At 47.1% G+C, this 26,415-nt stretch overlaps 4 protein-coding genes across 4 annotated transcripts; 3 read left to right on the top strand and 1 right to left on the bottom strand.

Annotated features, from left to right (window-relative positions):
- The first annotated feature begins 1,771 nt into the window (after nt 1-1,771).
- LOC127780615 (probable beta-1,4-xylosyltransferase IRX9) lies at nt 1,772-8,271 on the top strand. The gene is made up of 3 exons (XM_052307547.1): nt 1,772-2,638; nt 4,467-4,746; nt 7,957-8,271. Exons 1-3 carry the CDS (start codon nt 2,022-2,024, stop codon nt 8,074-8,076), a joined length of 1,017 nt encoding a protein of 338 aa, XP_052163507.1. The 5' UTR covers nt 1,772-2,021; the 3' UTR covers nt 8,077-8,271.
- A 3,491-nt stretch (nt 8,272-11,762) lies between these two features.
- On the top strand, nt 11,763-13,189 carry LOC127778391 (peroxidase 21). Its single transcript, XM_052304984.1, has one exon. The coding sequence runs from the start codon at nt 11,910-11,912 to the stop codon at nt 12,903-12,905; it is 996 nt and encodes a 331-aa protein (XP_052160944.1). The 5' UTR covers nt 11,763-11,909; the 3' UTR covers nt 12,906-13,189.
- A 900-nt stretch (nt 13,190-14,089) lies between these two features.
- Nucleotides 14,090-17,889, top strand: LOC127780354 (uncharacterized). Its single transcript, XM_052307252.1, has 5 exons — nt 14,090-14,342; nt 16,058-16,325; nt 16,976-17,206; nt 17,303-17,362; nt 17,468-17,889. The coding sequence occupies exons 1-5, from the start codon at nt 14,090-14,092 to the stop codon at nt 17,823-17,825; spliced, it is 1,170 nt and encodes a 389-aa protein (XP_052163212.1). The 3' UTR covers nt 17,826-17,889.
- A 1,173-nt stretch (nt 17,890-19,062) lies between these two features.
- LOC127780353 (uncharacterized) lies at nt 19,063-21,147 on the bottom strand. The gene is made up of 5 exons (XM_052307251.1): nt 20,880-21,147; nt 20,070-20,144; nt 19,894-19,974; nt 19,212-19,801; nt 19,063-19,083 (listed from the first exon to the last, which is right to left on the bottom strand). The coding sequence occupies exons 1-5, from the start codon at nt 21,145-21,147 to the stop codon at nt 19,063-19,065; spliced, it is 1,035 nt and encodes a 344-aa protein (XP_052163211.1).
- Nucleotides 21,148-26,415: the final 5,268 nt, after the last annotated feature.

Here is a 26,415-nt window from a genome sequence, read left to right as displayed (position 1 = left end):
GACTTGATTCATCATCAAATATTCTTTAAGCATGACATAAATATTCTCATATTTGCACAAAAATTTGAATAAAATAAATGGTCAAACGTTTGTCAAAAAATCAACAGCGTCATACATTAAAATACGGAGGGAGTATTTGGAAACAAGGCTTCCATCCAAGGGAGCATATCAGGTGGAAACCAGGGAGCCTGTGCAACCTTGGAAACTCTCAATCACATCCACAGGATGAGCATCCGATGGCTAGGGATAGAGGTGGGCTAAATTTGCAAATAACCGCCCGCCAGCCCCTCTTGTCTGTTTGCAAAACACCCCCTGCGCCATCCGCCTCCAATCAACTTTACACCCGAGCCCCTACGCTAGTATCGTCTCCCCACGACTCGCGATCCAGCCGCCGCCTCTGATCCGCCGCGCCGTCTCAGATCCAGCCGCGCCGTCTCATGAGTCCCGCGTTGGGCTTCGCCAGCCACGCAGTGGTGGTCGGAGGTGGCCTTGCTGGCGGCCGCCAGGGAGATGTCCTCGACGGTGGTGGTCCGGTTCAGGATGTCCTCGACGGTGGCACCTCTGTCCAGTTCTGTAGGGCACGAATTGGAGCCACGGGCAGCAGCGTGGCGCATCATCGGCAGCAACGCTTCACCGGCACCTGCGCATCACCGGCAAAAAATGAGAAGGGGCTTCACTGCCAGCGATTACTAGGACTCCATCAGCAGTGAGAGGCAGCATGACAACTTCCTACAGGTCAGGCTCGATGTGTGGCAGGATGAGTACCTCAAGGTTCATGGTCAGTGGTTTGCTATTGTCACACATGTGCAGCAGGCACCCAAGGGCAGTCCTGCCACTGCTTCAGTCAGTACTGGATCAGAAACTGAGTAATGGCAATTGTGCCTGAACAAAAGGCGTCCTCGTCTGGGACTGTAATGCCTGAACAAAAGGCTCTGCAATGGCAATTGTGCCTCCTGTGTAATGAACTTGTGTGTGGAGCATTGTGTGTAAAATTTATTGAAAAATTGTATCTCAGTTGTTTGTACCAGAAGACTCATATCATTGAAAATTCATGCTGATTTTTTAGTGATTCAGCAATGGTGCCTCCTATGTAATGAACTTGTGTGTTTTAATGATTCAACAATTGTGTGTGAAATTGAAACACTGAAACATTGAAAAATTGTATCTCAGTTGCTTCTACCAGAATTTTTACATGGTGTTTACAATCACTAAAACACTGAAACATTCATGCTGTTTTTTCCAAGCACTGATCAGCACTGAAACTGTGAAACATTGAAAAACGTCTCGCTGGCCTCGCGGGCGAGGACTCCATGCCGACTCGCTGGCGTGCGGCTGTGACTTGAGGGCTAGGTCGGCGGCGACTCGCGTACCACGGCGGCAGCCACTCACGGGCGACACGCGGACGACGGCGGCAGAGACTGACGGGCAACTCGTGGACGGGACGGGAGAAACGAACAGGCGGCGTGCGCGCTGGGGATTAGGGGGAGGGGGTGATTTGAAAAAAGCAAGATTAGTATGGCTAATGGTGGGCGCTTAAGTGTAAAATTAGCCCACCTCTATCCCTAGCCATCAGATGGTGATTATGTGGTCTTGATTGAGAGTTTGCAAGTTTGCATAGCTTCTCTGGTTTTCACATGATACGTTCCCTCCATCCAATGGCAATGGGGGTTCGATCAAGCACGACAAAGCAAAAGGAATCGAACGATTAATAGCTACTCCTACTAACAGTACTACTCACCACCCTCTTCCCTTCATTGCTGTTGATGTTGTTTGGTCTTTTTTTTTTTGTTAATTTGTTTATTAAAGGAAAACCCGCACCCTCACTCTCAGTCTAGCTCACTGCTGCTCCACAGCTACTTAATTGTAGGATGTAGGATGGTGCGTGCTAGCTGCAGCTCACTACTACAACTGTACTAGCTAGCAGATCGCAGCTAGTAGCAGAGAGGAGAGGAGAGGAGTTGATCTGAGGTAGGATAGGAGAGCAGCAGATCAGATCAGATCGATCCGGGCAGGCGGGCAGCATGGCGTCGGCAGGTGGCTGCAAGAAGAAGACGGGAAATAGTCGTAGTAGGAGCCCTCGTAGCCCGGTGGTGCTGCGGAGGGCGATGCTGCATTCGTCCCTCTGCTTCCTGGTCGGCCTCCTTGCCGGCCTCGCCGCCCCCTCCGACTGGCCCGCTGCCGCCGGCGCCGCCGTCTTCCTCCGCACGCTCCGTGCCAGCAATGTCATCTTCAGTCGCAGTAGCAATAGACCGCAGCAGCCGCAGCTGGTGGTAGTGGTCACCACCACCGAGCAGTCCGACGACCCCGAGCGGCGCGCCGCCGGGCTGACGCGCACGGCGCACGCGCTGCGGCTGGTGTCGCCGCCGCTTCTCTGGCTGGTGGTGGAGGAGGCCCCCGCGGAGAAGCACGCGGCGCCGCCCACGGCGCGGCTGCTGCGGCGCACGGGGGTGGTGCACCGCCACCTCCTCATGAAACAAGGAGATGATGATTTTAGCATGCAGATATCGATGAGGAGGGAGCAGCAGAGGAACGTGGCTCTGCGCCACATCGAGGACCACCGCATCGCCGGCGTCGTGCTCTTCGGGGGCCTCGCCGACATCTACGACCTCCGCCTCCTCCACCACCTCAGGGACATCAGGTACAGCATCACATTACATACCTACGTATATGCGTACACTACATCCTTATTAGAGTCTTAGAAAAAAATACTCGTGCGTTGTAACATGTTATGGTTTAGTTAAAATGAAATTCACTATGTGAATTCACTTGGATCTATATATTTTTAGAAAATCATGAGCTACAGTTAAAAGTCCGATGAGTCCGCTCATCACAAGTTAGTATGCGAGTTTTTTTAAAGAGATTCTTTTATACGATTCTTCCTGTATTACTAGAAGCGAACGAACTTAAAAAAACCAGATATGTATTTCCAAAAACGAACGAACTTGAAAACTGACTCTACACGAATGACGTGCCAAAGTACCGGTAAAAATATTTTCAATTTTTATAATATAGGCTGTGTTTAGTTCCCTTCAAAACTTCCAAAAATTCCATCAAATCAACTATTTATACACATGCATGGAGCATTAAATATGGATAAAAAAACCAATTGCACATTTTGCATGTAAATTGCGAGACGAATCTTTTGAGCCTAATTACGCCATGATTTGACAATGTGATGCTATAGTAAACATTTGCTAATGACGGATTAATTAGGTTTAATAAATTCGTCTCACGATTTATAGACGGAATCTGTAATTTATTTTTTTATTAGTCTATATTTAATACTTCAAATGCGTATTGTCTACTTAAAAAAAAATTGGTACACCAACTGAACACCTCTATAGTAGAGGTAAAGATATTTTAGTCAACACTCAACTACATTCCGCTATATATAGGCCTGGGTTAGTTACTAATTTTTTCTTCAAACTTTCAATTTTAACGTGGAACTAAACACAGCCATACTACTCCAGTTTGTTTCTAATTACTAGGAGTGAGCTAGCTAGCTAGAGACAAACAATGTACACATAACATGGAGGCCTCCCGGAGTGATAGTTTTTGTACGTAAGCAGGTACTCCCTCCATCCCAAAATAAGCATAGCCATGAATTTTCGTGTCTAATTTTAATTGTCCGTTTTATTTAATTTTTTTAAAAAACTAAAAAAAATAAGTCACACATAAAGTATTATTCGTGCTTTATAATCTAATTAAAAAAATACTAATCATAAAAAAATAAATAAAATAGATGATCAAAATTGAACACGAAAACTCGTAACTATGTTTGTTTTTGAACGGAGGGAGTACTACGAAGCTAGGGTGTCGGTGGATGGAAGGGCCCTCCCTACTACTACAATAGCTACTCCTTAGGATTCAAAATTATATATGTGTCATCCTATTCACATTTTTCTCTCCAATCACTCTTTGAAATTTCTCCCTATTTTACTCTATAGTGCACCCTCCATCCCTAAAAAAATAAAATTAGAGATAAACCTGGATAAATTCATTCTCAAAAGGTACTACCTCCGTCCCATATTACTTGTCGCTTTGACTTTTTCCTTATAACGTTTGACCATTCGTTTTATTTGAAAAATTTATGCAAATATAAAAAGGATAAGTCATACTTAAAATACTTTTGATAATAAAACAAATCACAAATAAAATAAACAATAATTTCAAATTTTTTTAATAAAACGAATGATCAAACATTACAAATAAAAACTCAAAGCGATAAGTAATATGGGATGGAGGTAGTATCTTTTTAAGACGGGGAGAGTACTCTATAATTTATTATGTAGGAGTACTTACTACTAATTTAAAGTTGAGCGTGAAAAATGATTGCTGAATTTAAAATGAGAGGGATGTCGTAGCAGTAGCGCGTTAATTATTGTATATGGCCGTACAGTGCAGTATAGTACAGGATGTGTCGGCAAGAATGAATGATTTGATGGGGCTGGCATATGTAAATGCAGGACATTTGGTGCGTGGCCCGTGGCGACAGTGTCGGCGTACGAGCGAAAGGTGATGGTGCAAGGCCCACTCTGCATCAACACATCCTCCTCGTCGGTGATCACCCGCGGCTGGTTCGATATGGACATGGAGATGGCGGCCGGCGGCGAGCGGCGAGCGGCCGCTGACCGGCCGGCTCCGGAGACGTTAATGGAAGTGGGTGGGTTCGCGTTCAGCAGCTGGATGCTGTGGGACCCGCACAGGTGGGACCGCTTCCCCCTCTCCGACCCCGACGCCTCGCAGGTCAGCCACTACCCAGTGCCCGGAAAGAGATCCCTGACTTTGTGCAGTTTGCAGTTATGCCACTGGTGTGGCCCACATGTCAGTTGTTGTGGGCCACACCAGTGACATAATTGTAAACTGCACAAAGTCAAGGGATCCTCATTCCCAGTGCCCACCCATCATCGCTCCCTCTCACTCGATCTACTCCTGCCACGTAGTAGTAATTAATTAGCCTAACCACGTCGTCCACCCCACCTTCAGGCGGACCGGAGTATTACATCACGATTCTCAATTTCTTACTTATTAGTCATTGCATATTTTAACGTATAACGTCGTTGAATTTTAAGTAAAGTTTGATCATTCGTCTTATTTAAAAGGAAAAAGTACGTTTTACCCTCTGAACTATTGTGACAGTACGAATTACCCTCCCGAACTATAAAACCAGATATATTACACCTCAAACTATTGATACCGGCTGAATTACCCCCCCCCCGACTCAATACTGAGCGGTTTTGCTCCTACGTGGCATAGACGTGGCGTCGACGTGGAAATCCAATCAGCAAAAAAAACACACACACACACAAGGGCCCACATGTCATTACCTCTCTTCAGTCTTCCCCCTCCCCCTTCTCTCTCTCAGGCGTGCGTCAACGGGCAATGCGCGACGGCAGCGGCACGCGGACGGGCGGCGAGCGCGGCGACAGGCGCGGCAAGGAGTGGTGGGGCCGAGGTAGGCGGCGGGCGGGTCGGGGGCGCAGCGGACGTGGTGGAGAGGTGGCCGGCGGGCGTGACGGCGCCCGTGCCCTCCTGTCGCGGCGGCAGCGGCGAGCGGGGCCGCGGGCGCGGCGGGTGGCGCGGCGGGGAGTGGTGGGGCCGGGGCAGGCGGTGGGCGTGGTGGAGAGGCGGCCGGCGGCCGGCGGGCCTGACGGCGCCCGTGCCCCCCTATCGCAGCGGAGGGCGGTGAAGTGGCGAGGGCGACGAAGTGCCCTCCTCTCATACCTCTCTCTCGGGTCGTCGGGAGGTCGGCGCGCACGCCCGAGCTTGCCGTCGTCATCTTCAATGTCCTCGGGACCTCGGCGCCCGTGCCCGTCTCGCCCTCCCCACCGCGCCCGCCGGAGCTCGAGGCGACAGGAGGAGGGGACAGCGGAGGGGAGCCTGGGCTCATCGTACTCCGGCGGGAGCGGCTCGAACGACGACGGCGGCGGCTGGGGGATGACTCCGACGACTCTTTCGGCCTCCACGCTCCCTCGCCGGTCTCCTCACCTCCTTCCTCTCTGCCTGCCCCGCTAATGCCGGCATGCTTCGGCCGCCGCCGCTCCGCCCGCGCTGCCACCGCTGCGTCGCCCCGCCGCTCTGCCGCCAGCGCGCGAGCCGCAGCCGCTGGCATCTAACGGGAGAGAGAGAGGGGGTGAGAGGGAAAGAGAGAGAGAGAGAATATTATGTCATGACAGGTGGGCCCTATCCTTTATTTAATGAAAAACTTGCTGACTGGACTGCCATGTAGACCAAAACCGCTTACAAAACTGTTCCGGGGGGGGGGGGGGTTTCATCCGGTATCGATAGTTGAGGGTGAAAAATGACTGGTTTTCAGGTTTAGGGGGTAATTCATACTCACCCAATACTTCAGGGGGGTAATTCATACTTTTCCTATTTAAAATTATTGTGTAAATATAAAAATATTTATGTCATTCTGATAGAACATTTGATGATAACTCAAGTCATAATAAAAAAATAATAATTATCCAAATTTTTTAAATAAAACGAATGATCAAATGTTGGTTAAAAAGTCAACAACGTTATATATTAAAATACGGGGAAGGGAGTACTTTCTTGTCATGTCCTGCGGCTGGTCCTAGCTATAGATAGATCAGTAGTACTACCTCCGTTCGTTTCAGGTTATAAGACTTTCTAGCAATGTCCATATGCATATAGATGTTGATGAATCTAGGTCACACACACACACACACATATATATATATATATATATATATATATATATACACACACACACACACACACATATACATATACATATATATATATATATATACATATATATGTATATATGTATATATACATATATATATATGTATATATATATATATATATATAGAGGACACTCATATGGGGCACCATGGTGCCCGGGCACCATGGTATCTAATGCACAAAATCACTCAAATTTTTTAAAATTTTTAAATTGTGAGTATATACCTAGTTATAATAATTTAATTCATACCTATACTTATCAACAAAACAACTCAAATTTAACTTTATTTCACAATCCATGATTATATACATAACTAATTATATGTATGGATGCTATATACCTAGAATCAAAATCTAACAAAAACAAGTTCAAATTTAGTTCAAACTTGCTTTAAACTAGTTAGTAAAGTAGTTAATGTTAATACCTAAGTAATTGAAAAAGTTTCATACTCATTTGAATTGGGTATATACTCAATTTCAACAATGGTGTCGGGCACCATGGAGCACCAAACAAATTTAATATATATATATATATATATATATATATATATATATATATATATATATATATATATATATATATATATATATATATATATATATATATATATATATATATATGAATGTGAGTAAAGTCTTGTAATAGCAAACGAAGGAAGTAGCTAGCTAACTGAAAAGAGATTAAAAGTCGGAAGAATATAATGCGCAATTCACGTACGCACACGACACTAGACACGCACAAGCTCCGCGTCTGTCTGCTTGCTTTTTGGTTTGTTTGTTTGCTTGCTTGCTTAATTTCATCAATCATTTCCATATATTATTCCAGCCTCACTAGCTAGAAGCCTTTCAGCGTGTAGTAGTAGTACATGTACTGTAATTACCGTACAGTTTGGATCCCAATCTGCAGATTCATCATTACATAAGTACACAGTAACTACTGACAATTACGAAGTAGGAGTACGTACTAGTAATTGAGATTATATATATATATATATAGTAAATTTGTTTGGTGCTCCATGGTATGAATCGAATACTTATAACTAGGTTTATACTCACAATTTGAAAATTTTAAAAAATTTGGACGAATTTGTGTATTTCATACCATGGTGCCCGGGCACCATGGTGCCCCATATGAGTGTCCTATATATATATATATATATATATATATATATATATATATATATATATATATATATATATATACGCGCGCGCGCGCTTGTAACATGTGTATACATATATATGCAGGAATCAGTGAAGTTCGTGCAGCGGGTGGCGGTGGAGGAATACAACCAGTCGACGACGAGGGGGATGCCGGACTCCGATTGCTCCCAAATCATGCTCTGGCGCATCCAAACTACGCTCTAGGCTCTAGCTAGCTTAATTTCATTCTTCTTCCTTAATCATCGATCGTCAATCTCCAAAACCCACACTCCTACTCCTATCTAAGACAAATACCTGCATATAAATATATACACACGTATACGTGGTGTGTTCACGTACGGTTAATTAAGCTGCAAGGAAGTACTCCGCAATACTACATGCATATATGTTTTCACCTTACTTACGTCGAGTCTTTGTGATTCTCGGTCTCTTTTTAAGTAAGAGTGACAATATATTCACGAGGAAAATACATCAGTGATATACCACAACCTGTGTGGAGGGTGAAATTTTTAGTCACTCGCTCTGTAAGTTGATCAACCCAGCTTAAGATTCTGATAAACAGCTACTGAGAAACTAGCTGGTGACTTCTAAGTTTATTTTCTAGATTCTACAACTACAGACTCTTAGAATCTTGATAAAAAAACTGAATTGTTTGGGGGAGTTTCTAACAACTGCAGATTCTAAGAGAAGCTGAATGTGTTAGAAGCTCCCCAAACAGATTCATAGGCTAAATCTTGTCCAACAGATGTCATTTCTGCTGGTTTTCTCTTATAGCATGGACACACACGATGTATAAATAAATCAACAGCGGAGGCAGGTACCAAATCATGACAGTTGATTGTGCTAGATTCAATGGTTCAATAATGTAGGTACCAGACAACGCCATCTAATCTGGGAGATGGTACCGGCTCGAGGAACGGAATTGCTATAAAACTTTCGCAAGTTTTTCTTTTTTTTTGCCCCTAAAACTTTTGAGATTTGTGCATTAACGTAAAAAAAAAAGATAATCTCCAAGAAATTCTATTGACAAGTGTCCAAATCTCAGAAATACCATCGATAAGTGTGAGTTTCAAGAAATGCCATCATACAAATGATTTTGTCCTAAAAATGCCATCGCCGTTAGGGTTCTGTCCATTCCACGCCATTAAGTTCTATAGGATGAACAGTGTATTTAACGGCGTAAAGTGGACGGCGATGGCATTTTTGGGACAAAATCGTTTGTATGATGGAATTTCTTGGAACTTACACTTGTCAATGGTATTTCTTGGATTTGGATGCTTGTCAATGGCATTTCTTGAATTATCTCTAAAAAAATTGCTAGAAAGAAATTTTCACGCATGCCACGCGTAAGATCCCTATGCTAACCAACCAAATCATAGTTGAATATAAGTTTTATATAAGTTACATCGCAGGTACAATTACACTTCAATTATGTGATGTCGCATGCGTGACGGAGAGGAGATATTTCAGCGTCTCGCGTGAAACATTGAGGTCGCGCACCTCTGCTTCACTTCATTACCTATCATGCCTATGTTAAATGAATGGTTGTATTTAATTTGGTACCTGGTGGTACCATACCAGTATGTTGTATTATCGTAGGCGCATGATGTTATGGTCCGCCTGTAATTTAGTATGTGTTTGGTTGCAGAGATTTGCTGGGTCGGGTTAGGTCGAATCCGCTTTTATAGATGTATAATTGTGGGGTTAGATGGGACGGGTTGACTCCAAAAGAGAATATCCTCCTGATATTTGGGTTCGACTCCCCCATCATTAGTATATAAAAAACCATCATAGGTGTCAGTTCCCAACCGGCTATATGTGCCGGTTTTCCTACCGGCACCTATTGATCGACACCAATACAAGCAACTGGCACCTATACCAAAAATAGAACCGGCACCTATAGGTTTGTACGAGCAAAAAAAAAGAGCCGGCTCGAATCGAGCCGGAACTCGCAATCGCCATCACTGCGCCATGCCCCACATCTAGTTTTTTGAAATCCCCACATCACAGATCATCCACCAATCACAGATCAAAACATATTCAACAAGAAAAGCATCCACAAATCAAAAAACATCTTAAAAGAATCTACAAAATCATCCCAAAAAAATTCCTCAGGCGCCGCCGCCCGCCGCCTCCCCTCCCACCGGATCTGACGGAGGGGAGTGTGCGGCGGCCGCCATTGCTGTCCCCGAGGTCCGCCGTCTCCCCTTCGGTCGGATCGAGCGGAGGGGATAGCGCCGCGGCCGCCGCCGCCGGCCGTTCCCAAAGGTCCACCACCTCCCCTCCGGCTGGATCCAGCGGAGGGGAGGGCGCGGCCGCCGCCAGCCGCTGCTGCCGCCTCCGCCTGGCCACCGCCGAAGCCCGCCGACTCCCAACTGCCTCCCTCCATAGGCTCCCCTCCACGCTGCCGCCTCTGTCTGTGGGGTGCCCGCCGCCTCCCCTCCCGTCGGATCTGGCGGAGAGGAGGGCACGGCCGCCGCCGCCTCTGCCGTGTCCACTAGGCCGGTTGCCAGCCGCGGGGACTTGCCGTCTTTGCCGTGCAGCCACTGCCGAGAGAGAGAGAGAGAGAGAGAGAGAGTGTGTGTGTGGTGGGAGAGAGACGCGAGAGCTAAGAGACGAGAGAAAGGTAGTAGATGGATAAGGCGGAGAGACGAGAGAAAGGTAGTAGATGGATAAGGCGGAGAGACGATTTGATAAGGACGCGTGGTGGTGTGGTGCTTATGGGCTCGGCTCGCCGGCTCGGCTCAAAGCTATAGGTGCCGGTTTTTTAAAAAAACCGGTACCTACAATATATGATAGGTGCTGGTTTTTTTAAAAAACCTGACACCTATAGTATAAGTGCCGGGTTTTTTTTCTAGAACCAGCACCTATATATATTGTTTAAAGGTGTCGGTTCTATTTTTTCCATCGTAGGGAGGTGGGAAAAGCTCTATAGGTGTAGGTTTTAAATGAACCGGCACCTATAAGCCGTTCTCTATGAGGGTTTTTGTAGTAGTGCATGAAAATTTGGCGGACCGATTCGACCCAACACTCTCGCGTGAATCACGTGAGGCAGCGGCGAGGTTGACCACGCGTCGCAGCCTCCTCCCTTTGTGCTTCCCCTCCCTCACTGGCTTCTCGTCCAGGAAGCGGCTGCGGCGGCGGCAACAGCGACGGCGGTGTTGGTAGGAAGCAGTGGGGAGGTTGATGCGCGAGGGAGTAGTCGTCACGACCTCTTTCCTTCTCCCTCCACACTTCCCCTCTTGTGCCATCTTCTTGTTCAAGAACGGAGGAGGCGGCTCCCAGCGACATCACTCTCGTGCCCTTCTCTTTGTGGTACACCTAGGCACCTAGGTGTAGAAAATACTTTCCCTCTCGTGCCCTTCTCTTTGTGATAGCTGGTTGGTTGCATGAGACTATTGAAATTCCTAGCGATGATGTTTTTTTTTCAATAAATTTCATCAGAATAGAACAATTTTTTATATGAACAAGTGTTAAGACAATTCTGAAGCAGCTATATATAGTGGGTGGTCTAATTAATTAAGCTAATTCTAAGACAATTCTTTGTGAATCCCCCTAAGCCTAGCCTAGGAGACCCTCTCCCCTTTCCACCCTTCCCTGTTCCATTTGTACCCTAACTCAGGACCCTAACTAATCACGATTGCCGCTGCGGATCGTCAGAGTTGGAGGAGAAGCCCACTAGAGTACGAATCGCGAAACCGAATTGAAGTTTATAAATTTGTCAGAATTTATCTTTATTTTACTATATGGAATGTGGTTTAGCAGATTCCCGATAATAATAACTAATAGAGTTTGGGACCATGTGCGTATGTACCTAGATAGGGAGCTCAGCTCATTGATGCACATGTACATGCGTCCATGTCTGGTACTTACTTGCGGGTAACTAGCACGCACTTGCACTAATTGGATAGATCCATCCATCACGATCGAGCTCACCTATGGATGCCTACGCTATATACCACACTTAAAATCCACTCTTGCGTGCGTGCTTGGTGTCAGTGGAACAAGCACCGAAGAACGACTATCGATAGAAGTTGATGATGAGGCGCAGCTTGGTGATTGTGATGGTGGCCTGCAGCTGCGCCACAGCCATAGCCAGAGGAGGAGGAGGAGGAGGTCTGAAGCTCAACTTCTACTCGGAGTCGGAGAGGTGCCCGAGGGCGGAGGAGGTGGTGAGGGAGGAGGTGCGGAGGCTGTACGAGGAGCACGGCAACACGGCGGTGTCGTGGTTGAGGGCACTCTTCCACGACTGCATGGTCTACTCCTGCGACGCCTCCCTGCTGCTCCACACCACCACCACCACAGGCGTCTCCGAGCAGTCCTCCCACCGCAGCTTCGGCATGCGCAACTTCAAGTACATCACCGCCATCAAGGCCGCCGTCGAGCGTGAGTGCCCTGCCACCGTCTCCTGCGCCGACATCCTCGCCCTGGCCGCCCGCGACGGCGTGGCCATGCTGGGTGGGCCCTCGGTGGCCATGCGGACGGGGCGGCGCGACAGCAGGGAGAGCTACTACGGCGTGGTGGAGCAGTACATCCCCAACCACAACGACAGCGTGTCCACCGTGCTGTCGAGGTTCGCGGCCATCGGGGTGGACACGGAGGGAGCGGTGGCGCTGCTGGGCGCGCACTCGGTGGGGCGCGTCCACTGCTTCAACCTGGTGGGGAGGCTGTACCCGCAGGTGGACGGCAGCATGGAGGCGGCGTACGGGGAGTACCTGCGGGGGAGGTGCCCGACGGCGGCGGCGACGGAGGACACGAGAGAGGTGGTGTACGCGCGCAACGACCGCGTCACGCCCATGCTCATCGACAACATGTACTACCGCAACCTGCTCGCCGGGCGGGGGCTCCTCCTGGTGGACCAGCAGCTGGCCTCCGACGCCCGCACGGCGCCCTACGTCCGCCGGATGGCCGCCGACAACGACTACTTCCACCAGCGCTTCGCCGCAGCGCTTCTCACCATGTCCGAGAACGCGCCGCTCACCGGCGCACAGGGGGAGGTCAGAAAAGACTGCAGGTTCGTCAACTCTAGCTAAGCTCGACTAGCTAGTAGTACACATATACATACATATATGATCGATGTAAAAATAATTGAGGTACGTTCTATGAGATCGATCGGTCTGTGAACTAATCGATCGGCGGCCTCTATCTGTTGGCATCGACTCCTCCATTGGATCTTTGTATTTTTCTCAACTTGTATGTACGTACGTATGTATGTGGGGTTCCGTCGAGTCGTGTGTGTCCGTGACCGTAACTGGACTCAATTATTATGGAGTAACATAATATATATTGTATGCGTGGCGTTCCATCGTTACAAATATGCAACAGTGTCTATCATCATAGCAGTAGTGCAGTGGCGGCAGCGACATGTTTCGATGGATCAGATTCAAAATACTTTGGGGGAATAAGTTCACCGGAGGTCCCTCAACTTAACCGCAAGATTTTTTCGAGGTCCCTTAACCACAAAACCAGAAATGTCTACCCCTAAACTCACTCGAACCGTTTACCGGAGGTCTCTCGGCAGTATTTTCGCCCGGTTTTGCTGACGTGGCATCCTAGTCAGCAAAAAAAAAATTTAAAAACATACATGGGGCTCACATGTCAGCTGCACATTTTTTTCTTCTCTTTTCTTCTCCTTCTCTCCTCTTCTCCTTCAGGCTGCAGGCGGAGGCGGAGCAGCCGCGCGCCGTGGCCGCCGTCGTCGTCGGCTCTCCACCGTCGTCGTCGCCATGAGCGAGGCTACACGGAGCGGCCGTCCGGCGGCGGAGCGGAGGCAGCGGAGCGCGGCGGCGGGCGGAGCAGCCGCGCGCCGTGGCTGCCCTCGTCGTCGGCTCTCCACTGTCGTCGTCGCCGTGGGCGAGGCCTAGAGTTACATGCACATATGCATTCATTCATGAATGTAGTACATATATATTCGATCGATCGATCTTGTCACTTTCAACTCGTGCAGCCTGCAAATCAATCACAAGCTGCTTTTGCTTTGGTCTTTTTCTCTCTATTGCATGCATGTATCCCTCACTTGAGAACCCATAGCTAGCATGCATGCGTTCACGGGCTTTTGGCCTTTCTTCTCTCGCGCGTGGAGGGACGCCATTGCCGCCGACAAGCTCGTGAGTGAAGCTTGGCCGGCTCTCTCTCCTCTCCGGCAAGAAGGGCGCCAAGGCCGCCCTGTCCGACGACGACGATTACGAGCCCCCCGCGCCGCCGCTCCCACCCGGGGATGGCGACAATGACGAGGAGCCCATCAACCTCGTCTTCAAGGGCGGAGATGAGGCCGGCGGGAGAGGGGGTGGCGCGCCGCATCGGCGAAGAGGTCGTTGCCGACCTCCTACCGCCGCTCCGCAGCCACACTTGCCCCCCGCCGCTCGCCGACCAGGCCCCCCGCTCCGTCGTAATCGCCCGCCGCCCTCTGCCCACCGCTGCTCCGCCTACCACGCTCGTGGAGGTCAACCAACACGACGACGACACCGGCGGTGAAGAGCTGGAGCATGACGACACATTTCTGATTTTGTGGTTAAGGGACCACAGAAAATCTCGCTGTTAAGTTGAGAGACCCCTGGTGAACTTATTCCTAGTTTGGGATAGAGCGTTGACTGACGTTGGTTGCGATTGGGCCTCTTTCTCATCTTTCGACGAGTTTAATTGGGCCCCATCACAACGTACGGCATATTTTATCCCCAACGTCTCCACTCTCACACCTCCCTCTCTCCTGAGTCCCCTCTTTCAAGATATTTAACTATTTATCAATTTTACATATAGCAATTTCACTAAACTTACATATCATAGATACATACATGATGGTCCACATATCGTAGGTTGTGAGTAACAAATCATTAATTACTACATCTTAAAAGTAACGAATAGTTAAATGCCCCTACGAGTCCCACATAAGCAACCTCACCGACGACGTCATGCACCCAAGCCGGTCGGCATCGGCAGCCTCGCCTCCACTCAGAGTAGGTGTACAATAGCAGACTATAAGCTAACTATAAATACATTTCGAGGATATACCAAAACATGGCAGGGAAAGATTTGTAGTGGCAGATCTATCTCTTCTTCAAAAAAGATTATCGATCTTGGAGTATATGTATAGTTAGCTTTTATATGAGAGCTAACACTCATTTTTTCTTTATCTTTCTCTTCCACATAAGATTATAGTTGGCTTATAACCCACTGCCATCCTTGCTACATACTCCCTCCGTGCTCGTAAAGGAAGTCGTTTTGGACAGCGACACGGTCTCCAAAACACAACTTTGACTTCTTGTTTCTATAAAAATATTTATTAAAAAGTGATATATGTATATTTTTATGAAAGTATTTTTCAAGACAAATCTATTCATATAACTTTTACATTTTCAAACTAAACAACTTTAGAGTTATTCATGATTTATATTCTCAAAGTTTGATTTAAACATTGTTCTAAACGACTTCTTTACGAGTACAGAGGGAGTATATCAACATCCAACATCACAGGAAGCCTTCCGGTAAGACTCGCATTAATGCATTATACTTGTTGGCTGCTGCTTTGAGTGTGGTGTGTTGTTTTGAGGTGCAATCATTCGAACAATCAAACATGAAGGCTCTAGCAAATGAAACCTGAAGATGTAGATATTCTGGGTAAAGGGTTTGTCTTTCCCTTTTTTATTAGTCTGACAGATCAATTACAACCTCCGCATTCATCTTAGGTATTAGGACCTATTTCGGGAAACTTTTAGTAGCTGTATCTTTCAACAGAATCTCTAACTCTCCAAACAGTTTAGATTATCACCTAGATTCTACAAATATGTATATGTAGAATTCATAAAATAAATTAGAAGCTAGAAGCTGAAAAACCCAGCTTCTTCAAATTCTTAGAAACTGGCTACTAACTAGCAAATTATGAGAATCTTAAGCTCCTCATTTCATCTATGATTGGCTTGCTTTAACCATGCGAAAAGAGGTAACAATTACGTAGTACTCCCTCCGTCCCATATTATATGGGATTAGGGGTTAAAAACGTGTCTCAAAATATAAGGGATCGGGTAGGTAGAGTACTAATGCAAACAGACATCGGGCAGGGAGAGTACTAATGCGGACAGAGAGCTGTCGGTGGAATTTGTCCCTACCTTATCCTCTCACCGAGTCGCCCATCGACCACCGCTCGTTCCCCTCCCGATTTTCTTCGCCTTTTCTCCGTCCCCTCCATCAGCGCCTCCCTCCCACCCGCATCTTCTTCCACCTCCTCCCATCCATCCGAGCTCCTTCCCTTCCACCTCCCATCCGTCGACACCAACGCCGGCGGTGCGGCGGCCAACCTGGCCCATACGCCGCCGCCACCGGTGCCCAACCTGGCCCGTGCGGTGGGGGCACCGCCAGGGAAGCGAATCGAGGTGGTGTGGGAGCGGGAGAACACACTGCTCTCGTTCGGCCGGGCCACCGCGCACGCCGCCGTCGCCTTCGTCGAGTTCAACGTCCAGGTATATATATACAACGCAGCCGAGTTCGATGTGCGTGCTTCCATTTCCACGTTGTTGGTAGTACCTGTGTTTGTTTTGGATCTTACATTGGATGTCAGTTTACGCTTTGAATTGTTTGATTTTGACACGCAGCATCGCAATGCAAGATTTGGAAGCTAGCGTGGGTATGACTTGGATGTAGCCATTGATTGGTGTGGTACTGGACATGAAATTTGCAGCAACGTTCTAGCCAGTGAACTATATGGGACAAGACTCACAAGTAGGAGTATCAATTTAATCGCATTTAACCAGGATCTAGATGCCACCATGCTAAATTGGTCAAGAATGAAGAATGGAGCGATTTTAGGTGGATGTTTTGCAGGGATGTAGTTATCCATTAGGCAAAGTGCTAGGATTTGAAGTTGCAGTTCTTGTTTAGAGCTGAAGAGGTTCTTAATACATTGCCAACTACTCTTAGATCATACGGAGTACTAGGAAATTAACGGTGTTAAAAAAAACTTAAGTGTCAATTTTATTAATCTTAAACGCTGTTAGGCACATCATATCTTAGATTCATGGTAGATTTAAAGGTTCTATGTTTCATTTTGATAGTTTAAAATTTAAAATTTTATTTAAAATAGGAATATAATGATTTAACATGTCGCCGGCAGCAGTTTACGGGCTGGCGGCAGAATGCGGCCTAGCGGCAGGGTTCGCGGGACGTGGTGGTTGCTAGGCAAAGAGCCACGTCCGGTGGCGGAAGGCGTTTGTTTTGATGACTTGGTGTTTGTCCCTGACTCGGATGATAAAGGGGCTGGCAATGAGTTCAACTCACAAGGTTGTGACGACGAATTTGTGCCTGAAACACAACAAGATGTTCCAATCAAGGAGATTGGCATAGGGTTCCTCTCTTATTTATTTAATTATTAGTCCTTTCCATTCAATTTTGTTAAATTATGTGCTTTTTGATGTTCCATTTATTTCTCCTTACGGTGCAGCCATCCAGTGACAAGCAAATCAGGAGGGCCGCGCCAGCTCGGAGTGCATCCTCGCTTGGGGTATGTGATTCACACTAGATTGTTGATTTGGGATGGTTATGCATTTGTAGCATGCAAATTGAGCCACATCTTGATTCATATTGATTTGTCTGATCTTCTTTACAGTACAATGTTGCACGATTGGCTTCAGGCTATTTCAGAGTATGAGAAGCCAAGCATCGACATGGCAACCATCGAGAAGGCATGGGCCGATGAGAAAAAGGCAATCGCTAATGCGGACTATGAGGGAAATCCAAGCAAGGTGAACACAAGCTCCGAGAAGAAGGCATGTGTCGACGAGGGGAAGTCAATCTCCGATGCAGAAACTGATGATGAGGGCGTCGGTATGCCTGAGAAGAAGGCATGCATCGCCGAGGGAAAGTTAATCTCCGACGCAGAGACTGATGATGAGGGCGTCGGTGTGCCTCGGAATTTACAGATGAAAGATTTGCACGATATCATGTCTCCTACCTGCTTAATGTGATTGTGTTGTGGTATTTTATTGTGGAAATGCACAATGGACGTAGGAGTACTTAGTGCAATATGGATGTAGGACTACCATGTTTATAAGTGTACAAATTACCGTAGTGTTCCATATGGTTGCCAGACTAGTACGAAGTATTTTGTTATGGAAATGCCCTAGTTATAGTCATATACTCCTATAATATATTGTTCTAATGATTGTAGTATTATTCCAAAGTTAGTGTTGAAATTAACTATGCAATGACATGTTCTGAAATGGGTTCAATTAAGTATTCATTGTTATGAAATTAGTGCTGAACTAAATATGGAATCACATATTGCTGATTGCTAAAACTAGTTATGCTGAATTACCTATATATAACAAAAGTCTGAAATCATATTTACAAACTCCATCGGAGTACGAAAAACAAAAGTATGGCTAGGCTGGACTAGTTGTTCAACATGGTCTGCATCACCACATACTTACAAACTCCATCGGAGTACAAAAGACAAAGGTATGGCTAGGCTGGGCTAGTTTAACAAGGTGTGCATTACCACATACTTACAAACTCCATCGGAGTAAAAAAACAAAAGTATGGCCAGGCTGGACTAGTTCAACAAGATCTGCATAACCTTGTTGTAAAGTGCAATATCACAAGTCAGACTAGTAGGGAGCATTTCAAGCCTCTCCAATCGATCCTTGTTCATATGGGGTATCTTGTAGCCATTGCCTCCATCGGCTTTCGTCACTTCTATGAAGCAAGCTTGTAGGGTTAGGAAAACCCTACTCACCAAGTTAGAATTATACTCATTGTACTCTTCGTCCACATTGCTGATTAATTCATCCATGTTACTACAATTTTTGAGGTATGTCTTCGATTGAAGAGAAGCAAAGAAACCTAGATCAAGCACATTCATGTCTGGTGAATTAGGGCGTTGGTTCATGATGCGTATGTCTAGGCCTACTTGGGCCACCGCGAGGGCAAATGCTTCGTCGTTTGGCAGAATATGTGTCCGTGCATTGTCTTGCTGAATCCAAATGGTCTTCCCTACATCTTCTCTCGGCTAACAAGAGGCAATAGCTGGAATAACCTTTGTAATCAAGAAAGCCCTACTTGTTTCTCTCGACACCGTAATAGATTTTGTGACCAATGTACCCTTCGGCCTGTTGCGACTACTCCTTTGTGCTGGTTCCTAACATATAGAGCAAAGAACAAGTTAGCTACAAAGTGACTTGAAAGCAATAAAAACAGATTGAATCAAGTTGAGACTTCATCTTCCTAACAAAGGGCCATATTCCTATTTTGCCATCGAAGTAGCAATTTCCTTCCTCATCATACCTAGGCTTTGCAAGAGCTGATAAAAACATAACTTTATCTATGGCATTTTTATTTTGCACACATCTCACAGGTTCATCTTCATTGAATACAAGGTAGAAGGTCTTGTTTTTCATAGTGGCGTTGAACCATTTTTCATCAATATGCACAATGTTTTGCATGTCTATAAATCTTGGTTCAGCATTCAAAGTAGCAACATCTAGCATGGATACACAGAACTCGAGCCTTTGTTTTTTATTAGCTTCCTTCAAGTAAGGTTTAATGCTATTTGAGTGACGGCGAAGGGCTCCTTCTTTGACTAACCTATGCACCTTGCTTTTGCTAGCATTCAATGCACTAGCAAGAGATCTGATGCTACACCTTGAGTTCAAAGGAAGTGCTAAAACCTGATCCAAATCAATGTCACTTCTTTTTCGGCCACAATTACCAGGCTTCTTTGATTTAAAGTCAACTTCAACACCTGCTGCTAAACATTTCTTCGCCTTTGTCCAAATGTCTTGTACAACTCTCCTTGTCACATCAACCATAGTTGCAATAATTGTTGTAGTATCTCTATTAGCAAGTTTCCCATTGATAGTACTTGCAAGTAAAGCTCCATAAATAGCTTTCTTCTCAGCTTCTGGTAAATATTTCCTTCTCTTTATATTGTCTTGTTGAGTATCTGCACAAAGAAAATATTTATATATATACATATTAGTTGGCAATATATTTTATACTTGCAGTACACTAATGAATGTCATTTGCATGTCATACCTTCCTCATCACTTGATGTATGGAGATCTTCATCAAAGACAACATCCATATAAGGAGAATAAACATCAAAATCCTCCTCGTCTGCATGGACAGAAAAGGTGAGACATGAGCTACTCATATGATATCCCCATCTGCATCACTGCTGATTACATATGAGCAAAAAATAATGTATGTACCTGTATAATTTGATTGATCTTGGAGAATATAGCGTCCGTCATTGTCAAATACAATATCATCTTCTCCATAATTTGCTGCATGACATGTGACGAAGATAAATTTAAAGTTGAAGGTTGTACAAAGAAACTAGCTAATGAAGTAGTGCATTTGCGCGGCTTTAACCACCCTGTCATGTGCTTTGTATGATGAAATATACAAAAAAGTGCATTATAAATTAAGTAACCATTCTTGACCACAAAAGTTTTTTTTTTTGCATTAGGTCATCTACCACAAAAAAAACACATGTTCCCATACCTATATGGGTCATCCTGCAGTGGTGTTATATATAAAGTTCATAATATTAATTTTTTGGGTTGTTTTAGTAGTTTCTGATATTAAAACCAGCTTTATGAAATAAAACTTGAACTATGTTGATTCCAACTATTTAGAACACATGATGTACGCTTATAAACTTTGGAGACTGTTGGGCTAATGGCTGGTTATCATAATGAGCAAATAAAATTCATAGAGCCATTTATGATCATCATTTTTGCACAGTACCACATAAGAGTATATATATGACTGATGGCCGAAGTTTACAACTCCTGACTAAAAGCAACAACTGATTGACACTAATAGCAAAGCTGCAAAGCTCTGTGTTATGCAAAGAAGTAATATTGGGCTTGTTAGTTTATGAATTTGTTCATAAATTTTGATCATACAAACTTTGCTACTTTAGACATTTATGCTTCTGTTATTTCAGCAGAAGGGAGGATGGGAAATGTGAGTAAGACCATAACTTGCTTTGCATTAAGATTTTGATTCCATACCTGGCTCCATGTTTAGATGACAAATTTCTTGTGCACTCCGGCCATTGGAGAGTTCAACTGCTTGCATGGCAGGGTCTGGATGTTCATCTTCATGAGCACCAAAACATTGGTTGTCAGGAAGCTCTTCATCTTCATATTGGAAGGCATATTCTCCTTGCACAGCAGGATCTAGGTTAAGGTCAGGGATCCCATCACCTTCATCTTGCAGCACTTCTTGCACACCAAGATCAAGGTTGAGATCAGGAATCTCATATTCCTCTTCTTCCATGGATTAGTTGAGGGTCTCTCTTGGTGTAATGCTGGAGTAGGTTGCTAATATGAGTGTAATATGAGAGCTTTGGTTTTTAGACCTGTGAGTGAGAGCAAGGGAGTGAAAATGGCGGGCTGGTTCTGAGCATCAAGTTTAAATTTTGAACAGCTAATGCCTGTGTATTTGTGGCGCTAATGTGTAGTGCGTGTGAATTTTGGGCAGCAAAGAGGTGAGTGGGATTTAATTGACTCTTGTCAACATATGCATTAATGTCATTGTATACTGAGGAATGCTTACTCTTTCTTTGTGCCAATCATTTCCTGGCAAGCTTGTAAACCCAAATAGTCTCTCACTGCTAGTACCAGTACTAAGTAAATGAGGGGTACATGCATCTTTCGCCAACCTCCTTATGTTGGATGAACAGTGCCCAGTCCCATATAATGTGTGTCGGTGATATGGGCCCGGGGGTATCAGATTTAGAGGGAGGAGGCTGCCCCCCGATGCCACGTGGCCCTCCCCGGAGGGGAGTCAGGCCCGAGGTAGGGTGGCGGCCACTCCTTCCCAGAGACTGGATGGAGGAGGCTGCCCCCCGATGCCACGTGGCCCTCCCCCGAAGGGAGTCAGGCCCGAGGTGGGGCGGCGGCACTCCCTAGCCAAGACTAGAGGGAGAAGGCTGCCCCAGGCGCCACGTGGCCCTCCCCCGAGGGGGGATCGGGCTCGAGGTCGGGCGGCGGCGGGCCCCTCCCATGACTAGGGGTCGGGCTCCCCCGATCCCCTCTCTAGGTCACCATGTACGGTGGGTTAAATGTCCGCCTCCAGGTGCCCACCTACCCGCATTTATGGCGGCTCGAGTAGTCGCGCCACGCCGCATTTAATGCGGTGTGCAATGCACTCCACCGGTCTGTGACCGGTCGAATGACCGATGGGACTGGGGTAGTGCGCTTGTGCGCTGCTCGTGTGTCAGGCGACGTGCAGCCTGACATGTCCCATCAAATAATGATGGTGAGAGGTTCTCATCCTCTTATCCCAGCCAGAGTCGGTCCTCCCGCTCTGGTCAAAGCAAGGCTCCCGTTTCCCGGTGTAATAGGAGCCCAGAAGTCCTCACCCATTAAATGGTGACTAACAGGGACACCCCCCATGTCAGGCGGCAAGATTTGACAGGCCTCATCATCAAGATGACGTGCGCTTGCTTCCCAAGTCAAGAGATAAGATATGCATTTAATGCAAAGATTGTAATCCTTCTCCACTAAAGTTATGTTTTTAGGCCCATGTGGTAACCCCTTGAGATATAAAAGGAGGTCCAGGCCTAGTAGGAGGGGGGCTGGAGCCCCTGATGATCAACACCTTCTACCCTAACAAGGAGATCTTGTAATTTTTCACAAGATCAGCTAAGCACAGGAGTAGGGTATTACGCTTCTTAGCGGCCCGAACCTGTATAAACCTCTTTTGTCTCATCGTCTGGGGGGGGCTAACCCCCTCAAGATCACACAGCTCCGCTCACCAAGCCCTCGAATCTCACCCGCTGCCCCCGACCGAACTCACAAAGGGGGGGCCTCACGGTTCCCTGGTGGAGGAGTTCATTCTCCGACATCTAGCGCGCCAGGTAGGGGGCGCGTTTGTGATTTTTGAGGTTCTTTCGAGCGCCGGCGCGATAAGCGTCGTGCCGCCAATGCGGGGGAAGGCGCAGCTTCCTCAGGAGTGCCGCGCCACCCCAGGCAGGGGGCTAGGCCCCCCGCATCTTCACCGGATAAGGCTGGCGGCCAGGTCTTTGTGGCGAGTCTTCGGAATGTCTGATGACCCTCAAAGTTTCGGCCCAGCCTCACAGAAAGGTACCACGGTAGCGTCAACCCCTCCGAGTCCCTCCAGATCCACACGACGATCATAGAGGCGGCGTGGGGTGACAACCGGGTCAAGGCGAGTTTCTTCCCCATGGCCCTCTAGGGCCAAGCGCGGGGATCGCTCATGAACCTGCCACCTGCCTCGGTCTACTCTTGGGAGGACTCTTGCAGTTGAGCTCCGGGTGCCGTCGAAGCCCGGGACCCCCTGTGCTGGCTCTTCCGCAGCAGCTAGCTTTGGTCCCGCCGGCTGGCTACGGTGCCCGGCCCGGCTCAACTAATCGTCCTTTCAAGCTTCAAGTATTTTCAATTTTTCAATTCATCAGCTTAATACAGCTTGAAGTCTTATATTTATTTTCCCCTGTTCTTTTCTCATGGCCCTGCGACGCTCGCGTGTTGCGCATTTGTTTGCTCCCTCGGTGGTAAGAGCCTAACCTCTCTCCCATCTACATGAACGTTTCCTCGCTAAGTGTGGAGGCTAAGTTTTCTAGCCTTGTTCCAGCCTTAAGTTGAGCTCCGGGTGCCGTCGAAGCCCGGGACCCCCTGTGTTGGCTCTTCCGTAGCGGCTAGCTTTGGTCCCGCCGGCTGGCTACAGTGCCCGGCCCGGCTCAACTGTAGACGGGGATCGCTGGCTTTAGAGTTTTTTTGGCTCTCACACTCGTGCGAAAGTAGTCGTCCGTGTAGAAGGGAGAGATATTGGAAGGAGGCCACCGAAAGGAAAGAGCAAACATAATGTGTAGCGTGGGGACACAGGCTCGTGGGAACCTGACTTCGTTTGCTAAGTGGTCACAGGCTTCCCAAAATGGTTCGGAACCCATGGTGGGGGGCCCCCTTCGAGCTAAAGGTTTGAAAGGTTGCGACATGCAAGCAAGGTTTGTGTTTGCTTCATTCATACAAGCGATTCTTTGCTATAAGTGTGGGGGGCTACGATTCCTAGCTCCATCCTAGCCCTGCGACGAGCTCTGGGCGCCGTCCACGTCTGGGGCCCCCTGTGCTGGCTCTTCCGTAGTGGCTGGCTTTGGCCCCGCCGGCTGGCTACAGCGCCCAGCTTGGCTTGATCATGGGTGAAGATTGTTGGCTATCGAAAATTTAGTCCTCGCACTCGTGCGAAGATAATCATTTGCATAGAATTATTATTGCTTATATTTATCTCTCATCTCTTCCTCGCGGTCCCGCGGTACCCACGTGTCGCGCGCTAGCTTGCCTCCCTTGGTAACAAAAAGTTTGTATTCACTTTATCCATCCAAACGATTTTTTGCTAAAAGTGTGGTGGCTACGATTCCTAGCTCTATCCTAGCCTTGCATCGAGCTTTCAGTACCGTCGACGCCCGGGGCCCCCTGTGCTTGCTCTTCCGTAGCAGCTGGCTACGGCGCCCAGCTTAGCTTGATCGCGGGTGAAGATTGCTGGCTATGGAAAGTTCAATCCTCACACTCACGCGAAAATAATCGGTTGAATAGATGAAGTAGAACACGAACAGAGGTTAACAAAATGCAGGGGCAAGCGAGGTACGCGACGTGAGGTCGCGGGCCCGAGAGAATCTAACAATGTTTGATGAATATATACAGAAAATAAGTTCACAACCTAAGGTACGGGCTGGCGAGTCGCCCTCAGGCTGGGGCGAAAAAGGCGCATGGGTCCTAGTGCCAGCAAAGAAAGAAGAAGAGACCGGGCCCACATATCATCAGACTAGGAGAGTGGCGTCAACCTTGACCACCTGGGGAAAGTTTTGGTCAGGGCTAACACCGGGGGCTACTGTCGGTGATATAGGCCCGAGGGTATCAGGTTTAGAGGGAGGAGGCTGCCTCCCGATGCCACGTGGCCCTCCCCGGAGGGGATTCAGGCCCGATGTAGGGTGGCGGCCACTCCTTCCCAGAGACTGGATGGAGGAGGCTGCCCCCCGATGCCACGTGGCCCTCCCCCGAGGGGAGTCAGGCCCGAGGTGGGGCGGCGGCACTCCCTGGCCGAGACTAGAGGGAGAAGGCTGCCCCAGGCGCCACGTGGCCCTCCCCCGAGGGGGGATCGGGCCCGAGGTCGGGCGGCGGCGGGCCCCTCCCATGACTAGGGGTCGGGCTCCCCCGATCCCCTCTCTAGGTCACCATGTACGGTGGGTTAAATGTCCGCCTCTAGGCTCCCACCTACCCGCATTTATGGCGGCCCGAGTAGTCGTGCCACGCCACATTTAATGCGGTGTGCAATGCTGTCAATGCGGCTAGTTCTTTCTCCAAACGATCCACCTTGTCTTCTAGCTTGCAAATCTTTCCACGATTCCGGTCTTCACGATCTTGAGCTGCTAGCACAACCTCCGCGCGGGTCTCATCCATAGCCCACAGCATTTCAACCAAATGCCTTGTGGTAGCATCATTCTCAATCCCCTCAGTCTCAAGGTAGCTGCCACGGTCACTTCCCTGGGGTTGGCGAGGATGGTAGCGATACTCAGTGTCGGCCAACTGATCACTGTAGCGATCACGGAGCTCTCCTATGGCGATCCTTGCCACCTCCTGACATGCATGAATATAATTTCCCCCTCCAGCTTCGAACATCACTGATGGGATATCTTCACTATTACTGTTTAAGGTGGCTTTGACTCGACACTTCTCTTCATCCCGATCATGAGGAATCTGGGCATACATAGGGGCAGTCCCAAATCCTATGGCAAAGGACATCGTACGCAACTCCTGGACAAATCCCTCAACACCAAACAAGTACTCAGGCTTGTAGTGCGGCATCTAAAGACAAGTGAAAGGAGGGAGTTAAGACGTTTGTCCAATTAATAGCACAAGTTTTTGGATTAATTTGAATAAAGTTAGAAATTCCAAGAAAAAGGTAAGTAAGTAAACCAAGCTTGCAAGATAAGTTGAAACAGTTGGAAACAGGATCACAAATTTTGCACTTTTGAACAACAGGTTTCAACATAAAAGAAAAGTTATAAAATCAACCTGCTAAATTTATTTCATTGTAACAAGATAAAATAATGTTGTAAAACTTTTGCTCGTAAATGAGCCATTAGTACGGTAATAGATGTACGGTACTAATAGCACAGGATTAATAATAAATAAATTTTTAAATGAGAACAATTAAAGGAATTATAAACTGCGTGTGCCATTTGTTTGGTTTAATTAAAAGAGAAAGAGAGGAGAATAGTTCTATTTTTCCAATATTTTTAGAGGGCTTCTATGGGTAACCATTTGGCATAACCTAGGGTCAAGGAGGCTCTGATACCAACTTGTCACGCCCGGAATTTCTATCCAAAATTCCAAACGCTTACATGTGCGCGAACCCTCGTCCAGGAATCAGCCGAGGCACACAATAACAAATTGATAATAGAGTACAATTATTACTCTAATTAATAAGCGAATAAAATGTCATTACAGAGGTAGATAGTTCCTCTCAATCAATAAAGATCTAAGCAGCGGAAAATAAGATAAACGGCGCAGACGATTCCACTCCACA

This window comes from Oryza glaberrima, chromosome 7 (assembly GCF_000147395.1).
Source record: "Oryza glaberrima chromosome 7, OglaRS2, whole genome shotgun sequence".
Taxonomy (NCBI): Eukaryota; Viridiplantae; Streptophyta; class Magnoliopsida; order Poales; family Poaceae; genus Oryza; species Oryza glaberrima.
The sequence above is the reverse complement of the archived record's forward strand: the minus strand, read 5'-3'. Positions and strand labels throughout refer to the sequence as shown.

Excerpts from the sequence above, each read along its gene's own strand:
- LOC127780615 (XM_052307547.1), top strand. The coding sequence starts at position 2,022 with ATGGCGTCGGCAGGTGGCTGCAAGAAGAAGACGGGAAATAGTCGTAGT. Across the intron at positions 2,639-4,466 it reads CACCACCTCAGGGACATCAG|GACATTTGGTGCGTGGCCCG; the intron begins GTACAGCATCAC and ends ATGTAAATGCAG. Across the intron at positions 4,747-7,956 it reads CCGACCCCGACGCCTCGCAG|GAATCAGTGAAGTTCGTGCA; the intron begins GTCAGCCACTAC and ends ATATATATGCAG.
- LOC127778391 (XM_052304984.1), top strand. The coding sequence starts at position 11,910 with ATGATGAGGCGCAGCTTGGTGATTGTGATGGTGGCCTGCAGCTGCGCC.
- LOC127780354 (XM_052307252.1), top strand. The coding sequence starts at position 14,090 with ATGGCGACAATGACGAGGAGCCCATCAACCTCGTCTTCAAGGGCGGAG. Across the intron at positions 14,343-16,057 it reads ACACGACGACGACACCGGCG|CGCCTCCCTCCCACCCGCAT; the intron begins GTGAAGAGCTGG and ends CCCCTCCATCAG. Across the intron at positions 16,326-16,975 it reads TCGTCGAGTTCAACGTCCAG|CAGTTTACGGGCTGGCGGCA; the intron begins GTATATATATAC and ends TGTCGCCGGCAG.
- LOC127780353 (XM_052307251.1), bottom strand. The coding sequence starts at position 21,147 with ATGGAAGAAGAGGAATATGAGATTCCTGATCTCAACCTTGATCTTGGT. Across the intron at positions 19,975-20,069 it reads AGATCAATCAAATTATACAG|ACGAGGAGGATTTTGATGTT; the intron begins GTACATACATTA and ends CTGTCCATGCAG. Across the intron at positions 19,802-19,893 it reads TACATCAAGTGATGAGGAAG|ATACTCAACAAGACAATATA; the intron begins GTATGACATGCA and ends TTCTTTGTGCAG.